Genomic DNA, 8,679 nt, shown 5'->3' with positions numbered 1-8,679 from the left:
TTCGTGCAGAACACACGTGGGGCGCGTCACAAAACCAAGCCCTTCTCCAGCTGTTCGCGTCAGTCTACGGCCCGGGGGTTGTACCATTAATAGTGAAGATTGACTAATTATTTTTTATAGTATATTAGTTTGTCTCTGTGTTAAAACAATGTAATTAGAATCAAATGTCAACGGAAATGGTTTAATAAGTTACAATGGAAAGTTAGGTTTATAGTAATTTTAATCTCTGCTGCCCTCTGCTGGATGTTATTTGGAGAGACTCACTGCCAAATTATTACTCCCCTTCCTCGTTGAAGGCGCTACCTGATTGCAATCCTAACCCCACCCCTAACCTAATCAATATTTACACTGAGAAAGATTAAATCATAATAGTAAATAAATACAGTGTCCTTGTTACAGGGGCAATTGATATAATCGCTGAGGCCTATTGGGCCCCTTTTCTTCAAGAGCACGCCTCATAATGAAATCATTATTATTACTAAAAAGTTTTTAGATTCTTTTCAACAAAAGTCACAGTGGGAATTTTTTTTTTTTTTTTAATGGGGTTAAAATCCCTTTTACTATAACATATTGAATAAAAACAAAAACACATTGAACTACAACAAAAATCTCAATATGGGCAGGATTTTCTCTGTAAATCCAACAAAAGCGCATATGTATGATCATATATATATATATATATATATATATATATATATATATATATATATATATATATATATATTTGTGAACAGCTTGCAGAATCTGTGAAAATGTGAATAATTTTAACAAAATAAGAGGGCTCATACAATATGCATGTTATTTTTTTATTTAGTACTGTCCTGAGTAAGATATTTTACATAAAAAATGTTTACATAGTCCACAAGACAAAAAAAAAATAAAAAATTAGCTGCATTTATAAAAACGACCCACTCGTGAACCCTTGATTCTGTGTGTGGTTACCTGGATGAAATTCTTCAGTTCTCCAGCATCTTTTACATATTTGAATCCTTTCCAGCAGTGACTGTATGATTTTCAGATTCGTCTTTTCATACTGAGGACAACTGAGGCACTGAAACACAACTGTTAAAAAAGGTTCAAACATTTGCTGATGCTCCAGAAGGAAACACGATGCATTAGGTTGGACATCTTCATCCTGTTCAAAAGTTTTCACCCCTGCATCATGTTTCCATCTACGCAAAAGATGCTGGAAAACTGAAGACTTTTTGGGACCTGGAGGATTTTTCTGAGGAACGTTGGGCAGTTTAACTGTTCAGGACAAACAAGGGACAACCATCCCCAAAAAACAAAAAAACAAAAAACAAAAAAAAAAACAGCCGTGGATTATTTATTTATTATTTATAAATTCAGCTATTTTTTTTTTTTTGATTTTGTGAACTTCATGTAAGCATTGTTTATGTAAAATATCTTATTCAGGACAGTACTAAATAAAAAATGACATGCATTTTGTATGATCTCTCTTATTTTGTTAAAATTATTCACATTTTCACAGATTCTGCAAGTGGTTCACAAACTTTCAAGTAGCAATGTACATTATATATATATATGGGTATTTCCCAGAATTCGGGCCTATTTCTGTCCACAGGGTGTAATTTTATTAAAAACTAATTAAATCTAATACATTTTAGCACCACTAATTAAAACAAGCCTAGACTTTTTTTATGGCTGCTCTTACTAATGATTTTAACACATTTTATTGGTGTTTTGTGGTACATTATCTGTGTTTTGGTGTTGTCCGCCACCAGAGTTTTCACATGTCATGCCATATGTCAAACATTATTTATCACAAATTAATAAATAAAAAATATGCATATGAATTAAATGTTACCTGAACTAATAAACTACATGCACAGATTAAGCATATATATGCATTTTGTACTTTATTTTGCTTTTGCTTTATTTCTACCTGTCCCATGGTTTAGCCGTCATTACCAACACGCTCTGCATAAAGGCACTTTCCTACTTTTTTTTCATCAAAAGTTTATTTGGTAGCCATGGTAACCTAATTTCTCAGTGGAGCACATGGATTTCAAGCTGCAAGACTGATGCCTTGATGTCCAGAAAAGTAAGTAAATCTACTCTTTATTCTTTGTGTTGGGCATGTACACTTATTATGCGTCATTACCATATGTGTTGTATTTCTGTATTTTTAAACATTTTTGGATTATTTTTAGCACTTTAATAGTTAAAATGGTGTACATTACATGTAGAAAGCTAGCTACACTTGCTAAGTCATCATCTTTGCTAGTAAGGCTAGTTTTTTTACAAAAGTGTCATTACCAGCACACTCATTACCAGCACATTACAGCTTGTGCTGTAATGTGAAAGTTAATCAACAAAGGAAGAGAGCTAAGGACAGAGAAAAAAGAGAAATAGAAAATTATCTTTCAATGAGTAGTCCTCCCGAATCTCTTGATATCCATACACAAGAGAATCAGAATAGGGATGTGCCAAATGCAAGGAATGAAAGAGTTGGTATGGCAGATTCCGTCCAAACCCCAGCAAAGAGGACGCAAAAAAGTCAGTAGAAACAGAAGAAAGGTCTACTATGTCTGTTTTGTGGAAGATTTGATATCAATGACATGTTTGTGGTGTTTCATTTTTTAAGCAATTGTTGAACAAAAAGTTTAAGACACAATTCGTCCGTGTGTCAGATTAGATTGTAGTTGTTTGGGGTACGTAATATGACTGTGTTATTTCAGCGTTTTACCTGTTCTTAACTGCCCTCCTGTTTCATGTTTTTTTTTTTTTTTTTTTATTCAACGTGGCTATGAAATGATTAAATAGTCTGTTTAGACTATAATTATACTGAACCAATCCTGTTCACAAGGAACACAGTTCATGTTTGGTCTTCCATAATCAGATTAAACTATGTTTTGATGTTTAAACAGATTACTAGTCTTTTTTGTTGTATATATATATGTATATATATATATATATATATATATATATATATATATATATATATATATATATATATATATTTTTTTTTTTTTTTTTTTTTCTCTCAATAGGAAGGCAGTTGATCACCGTCACTATAGTGGTTAACAGCAGAGGGCGCCACATACCAACGTATTATAAACAATCCTGTTGTGGGGTTAGTGAAATCTGTAAAGTACCTTCAGTAGTCTGATCATCACTTTGGAGTAATAGTCTTCTGTTAATTCTATTCAAAGATCCTTGAATATACAACACAGGAAAGCCAGGTGATATTTAGAATATGACATTAATTTTATTTAAAAACAAATCTGGGCACAATAAGCCTATACTTTTTTTCCACATTCCTCTCTCAGACCATGAAACATGTGTCTAACCTAATATATAACACCAAGGATAAACTAAGTAAGCATTTAAATAATCAATAAACACTGTAATGCTGAACTATAAGTTGGTATATTGTATTGGTTTCACTTGTGTTAGAAGTTGAACCATCTGTCATGACATTTTTTTGAAAAAGCACTATTAAAAAAACTCCTAGGCTACTTTATCATTTATGTAGGCTATACAATGCAATTTCACCATGCATATGTATGTCTTCAGTTGTTTAATTTATTCAAAACAAATTTTCATACACAAACTTGCTGTTTTTAGTGCAATAGTTTTGAACTTTTTGTCTCCAAGACCACACATTGACAAAGTCAATACTGGATTTTTATTATATCATTATAATATAACCTACTAATTTAAGGCATCCTGCAACATCCCTGGACATTTACTGAGACCCTACTATGGACCCCGGGCCCCTGGTTCAGAACCACTGCTCTAGATGATTTTATGCATTTTTCACCTGCTAATTGTATTAAAGTGTTTATTGAAAATGGTTACATTTCTTTATTATGTTGCAGCAACATAAACTATAATCCATATGCTTTGTCACAGTCATAGAAAAAAAAAACACGAAATAAAGAAGAAATAATAATAATAATAATAATAATAATAAAAACAGGAGTATAAGAAGATTTAGCCTATATATTCACATCAAGACACTAGATCTTTGCTTTTTTCAGACTGATAACAAAAAATAACATAAAATAATGGGTTTTCTTTCAACCCATTTAGCCTCTCTGTGTGGTATTCAAACATAATAAGACAGGAATCTATAAGAAAGATCTGATTTTGTTGTATCCTTGTCTACTAAAGTAAAAAAAAAAAAAATCAAATGAGCTCAAGTGAGCTGTCACTGCTTGACTATATAAACGCTCCGCGTTTCAATGACGTCAGACCCCATCCACCACCTTCTGCTAAGATGTCCTTCCGCAAAAAAATAGTCCCACATTTATCGAATTCAACGATAAATGCAATGTCGGCTAAGCCAATAAAGGCTAACTACGGTTTCAAATATATTTTACATTTGATGTGTGAGCCAAATGAGGCGATTTAATTCGCAAACAACCGTGTTTTCGTTTGGCGGGAAATTTTACTAGCGTAGTCATACGTCAGTGGGCGCTGCTTCAGCTCGCGGGAGCTACAGAACTTATTCATCTAGCCACTGTCACACAGGCGATCACTCTGTCCTGATTCTGAGAGGTACACAATCGCACAGCGTAGATTGCATTTTCCATCACTTTCCATTTGACTGCAGCTCTGATTCCACATATGCTGCAAGAGACCGGAGTAAACTGTTGGATTTTACTTTTTGCTCCTTATTTTTTGTTGTCTTTTCATTGCATTGCGTCTCGAAAGAAGCCATTCTGAAACTGCATTTGTTAAATACACGGTAAGGATTTGATGTTGCATGCATCTTTTAGACTTTAACGACAGCATGCGTTTGTGATGATGTGTCTGCAAATATATTTTCTGTTGTGCAAATATCTTTTCTTTTGGAAGTTTGCATGTTGCACGCTCAAAGAAAACACTAGAAGCAGGGATGCTTTTAAATGTTTTGGTAGTAACCCCGCTTTGGGATTCATTCGCTCCTTTTTTTTTTTTTACACATGCTGTCGTTTAGGTGCATTATTTAGCTTTTTTTCCCACCCCATGCATGTTATGCGTAGTCTAAATATGTGCACTTTAGGTAAACGTTGCATATGACCTATTATAATTTCAATTTTTATTTTTTCCACAAGTGTCAAAATGCCGGTGAGTGCGAGTTTGGTGTATAAAAACTACGATTACGACTACGACTCCATCCAGCCATATTTCTACTTCGACAACGACGATGAGGATTTCTATCACCATCAGCAAGGACAGACTCAACCTCCAGCTCCGAGCGAGGACATTTGGAAGAAATTTGAACTGCTGCCCACACCGCCCCTCTCGCCCAGCCGGAGACAGTCGCTCTCCACCGCCGAACAGCTGGAGATGGTCAGCGAGTTCCTGGGTGACGACGTGGTCAACCAGAGCTTCATCTGCGATGCGGACTACTCCCAGTCCTTCATCAAGTCAATCATCATCCAGGACTGCATGTGGAGCGGCTTTTCCGCCGCTGCCAAGTTGGAGAAAGTGGTTTCTGAGAGACTGGCGTCCCTGCATGCTGCGAGGAAGGAACTGATGTCTGACAGCAGCTCAAATCGACTCAATGCAAGTTATTTGCAGGATCTGAGCACCTCTGCATCAGAATGCATCGATCCCTCTGTGGTCTTCCCTTATCCCCTCACCGAGTCCTGCAAAACCAGCAAGGTTGCACCATCGCAGCCCATGCTGGTCCTGGACACTCCACCTAACAGCTCCAGCAGCAGTGGCAGCGATTCAGGTATGTTATGCGTTATGTCATTTAGACCTAATTTATGATCTTTATCTAGCTGGTTACCGTATGCGCAAGTGCTTGCATTTTTGAAGTGACCTTGTCACCGGTGAGGTGGTGTGCCGGTCACGGGACTTTATCCTCGTATCCTTGATATAAGTGGTAGTTGCATAAGATCTCTCCGCCTCCCCCATACTCAACTAGAGTCAGATCTGTAGGAAAGGCTCTGCAATGTTCAAATATCAGCTGACGAGAAAAGTGGGAAGGGACTGGAATGCAGAGCCCCCCCCCCCAGCCCCACCCTTTGTGGAAAGCCAAATTCCATTATATTCCCACTATGCTGTAGTATAGGGATTTAAATGAACTGATGTTTAAGGTTAATAATTCTCTTGTTTTTCTGCAATTGCAGAAGATGATGAAGAAGAAGAGGAGGAGGAAGAAGAAGAGGAAGAGGAGGAGGAGGAAGAAGAAGAGGAAGAAATTGATGTGGTGACAGTGGAGAAGCGACAGAAAAGAAGCGAGACGGAGGTGTCGGATTCGAGGCACCCCAGTCCCCTTGTGTTGAAGCGCTGTCACGTCTCCACCCACCAGCACAACTACGCCGCCCACCCGTCCACGCGGCATGACCAGCCGGCTGTCAAGAGGCTACGATTGGAAGCCAGCAGCAGCAACAACAACAGCAGCAGCAGCAACAGGCACGGGAAGCAACGCAAGTGCGCGAGTCCTCGGACGTCGGATTCTGAGGACAATGACAAACGCAGGACTCACAATGTGCTGGAGCGCCAGCGCAGAAACGAACTCAAACTCAGCTTTTTTGCACTACGGGATGAGATTCCTGAGGTTGCAAATAACGAGAAAGCCGCTAAAGTGGTTATCCTAAAGAAGGCGACAGAGTGCATCCACAGCATGCACTTGGATGAGCAGAGGCTGCTGTCCATCAAAGAACAGCTGAGGCGAAAGAGCGAACAGTTAAAACATAGGCTGCAACAGCTGCGGAGTTCAAATTAATGAATCTGTGTCACAAGAGTCAAAGCGAAAAGACTTTTTAAGAGCCCCTCCCCCACTGCTTTTTTTATGCAAGTTGAAGACTGTTGCTGTGTATAGTTGTGATGCTGCATGTTCAATGCATTCTTTTTCTTTTGGATATTGTCAATTCTTTCTTTGTTTGAAACTACCGCAGTTTAAAATTTAAGGTGGTCAAAATAATTTGTATTTAAGTCATTTATTTTTATTAAGAAAATACGAAAAAATAGGGTGGCTCGACCCTAAAATAAAATTCTTTTGTATGTTTTTGTATATAATGAATTATTTCCTAAGAAAAATATTTTTGAACTTGTATCAGTTAGATGTTCTCATAAACCATATTCTGTTTCACTATATGGTTTTTCCATGTTATCACTTAATCATAAATGATTTCTTTCCGAACTTGACTCTTTTGGTCTCTTTGCACTGATCTCCTCACTGTTGAAAGTGGTTGGGGAGAATTAATTTCAGAGAAATTTGATCTTTGATTGTTAGATCACCAAGTATGATACTGTAACTTTGTTTTACATCCCAAATTGTTAATCATTTTAGGGATTTTCCAAGTTATAAAGTTCAGTTTAGTTTTCACCTGTCTAAAATTAAGTGTTATTGCACTTGCATGAAATCAACATAGAAAAGCTTAGACAAAACAAAAATATTCAATTTCATCTCCACCCATCTAGATAAGGGTTGAGTTCTTTAATATTTGGCATTGAATTAAGCTCCAGTGCCCAAAAATGAAAGGCAATGTGAAGTTGTGAGGGCAGCTGCCTGGAAACCCAGCAAAAGGGAATTTTGCTACTTTCAGATGATTCACCATAGTTAAGATTTTAGAGGTGATGAGTCGCATGCCATGGTCCTCAATCTAGTCTAGAAGCAGGGCTCATGACATAGAGCATCTGTCATTGATGTGGCAAAGCTCTGCTAATGCAGTCTGAGCTGTTTACCAAGCTGCAGAAATCAGTGCAGCAACACTGCAGGTATAATTGTGCACAGTGTGAATTAAGCTTTTAGATTGACTGAGAAGTGAGTTTCAAAAGGACATTTTAAGGTCACAACATGTTGAAGTTTAATATTTGTAAAATTTAACCTTAATATTTTTGCCCACAATAACATTTTTGTAATATATAAATTAATAAAGTGTTAAATAATGACAATGTTTATGTTAATGTTCTGTATGATTCTGTATCAGGACCACTATCATCAAAGATGATTGACAATTAGCATACAGTTTGGATTGGCGGTATGGTTCTGTTCTGGGTAAGAACTCCCTGCCCATCCATGCAGCCTAGCATTGATAAGAGCAGGAGGAGCAGCGATAACCCCCCCTTAGGGAAAACAAAACAGAACCAACAAAAGGTATGCAGATATCATTCTTATATCATTCTTAATGGCAATAACTTAATGTAACAACATAAAGTTATGGAAAAATTTGTCTGATTCAAAGAGATATATCAGAGGACTGGACGAGAGGAGAAGCTGGGGATGGAGGAGGGTGATTAGCTCCTGAGCAATGCAATAAAGAGGCTGATAATACTGAATGGACCTGGGGATGCTGTGATAGGCCTCATATTACCATAGGTAGACGTGGATCAACTGAGAGTCAGCTAGATGATGTGAGCTTGACTAACGTGAGACTAACTGCCAGAGTAACTAACTCTACGCTTGATTTTTATTCGCAAACGTCTATTTTCAGTCACGTGACTGGTGCGGAGGCAAAACATGTATATAGCTGCAGCACATGCTTGTCAGTTTTCCATCTGTTTAAACCAATATTTAGATCACCACTCAAAAGAAAAAGAAAAAAAATATGTGAACAAAATGCAAGTTTTGGGCACTAGTGATTCATATGCAGCCCCTGCTGCAGTATTTCAATCAATAAAAACAGAGGGACATACTAAAAAGCTTAACGTGAAAAAAACAACTTCCATAGGAATTAAAGAAAACACTGACTCTGCTCCGTGCCAGTGCTA

The 8,679-nt window shown here is 37.2% G+C and overlaps 1 protein-coding gene across 3 annotated transcripts; it reads left to right on the top strand.

The window, feature by feature from the left end:
* The first annotated feature begins 1,935 nt into the window (after nucleotides 1-1,935).
* myca (MYC proto-oncogene, bHLH transcription factor a) lies at nucleotides 1,936-7,108 on the top strand. Of its 3 annotated transcripts, XM_048175017.1 has the most exons (4): nucleotides 2,049-2,065; nucleotides 3,015-3,097; nucleotides 5,067-5,692; nucleotides 6,093-7,108. In XM_048175017.1, exons 3-4 carry the CDS (start codon nucleotides 5,074-5,076, stop codon nucleotides 6,689-6,691), a joined length of 1,218 nt encoding a protein of 405 aa, XP_048030974.1. In that variant the 5' UTR covers nucleotides 2,049-2,065; nucleotides 3,015-3,097; nucleotides 5,067-5,073; the 3' UTR covers nucleotides 6,692-7,108. The 3 variants fall into 3 exon arrangements, with proteins under 3 accessions (XP_048030973.1, XP_048030974.1, XP_048030975.1); XM_048175016.1 differs by lacking the exon at nucleotides 3,015-3,097 and having other exon boundaries at nucleotides 1,936-2,065; XM_048175018.1 differs by lacking the exons at nucleotides 2,049-2,065; nucleotides 3,015-3,097 and adding an exon at nucleotides 4,472-4,717.
* The last annotated feature ends 1,571 nt before the right edge of the window (nucleotides 7,109-8,679 follow it).

This window comes from Megalobrama amblycephala, linkage group LG22 (genome assembly GCF_018812025.1).
Source record: "Megalobrama amblycephala isolate DHTTF-2021 linkage group LG22, ASM1881202v1, whole genome shotgun sequence".
NCBI classification, from domain to species: Eukaryota; Metazoa; Chordata; class Actinopteri; order Cypriniformes; family Xenocyprididae; genus Megalobrama; species Megalobrama amblycephala.
Note: the sequence above shows the minus strand (reverse complement) of the source record. Positions and strands in the feature narration are given on the sequence as shown.

Excerpts from the sequence above, each read along its gene's own strand:
- myca (XM_048175016.1), top strand. The coding sequence starts at position 5,074 with ATGCCGGTGAGTGCGAGTTTGGTGTATAAAAACTACGATTACGACTAC. Across the intron at positions 5,693-6,092 it reads CAGCAGTGGCAGCGATTCAG|AAGATGATGAAGAAGAAGAG; the intron begins GTATGTTATGCG and ends CTGCAATTGCAG.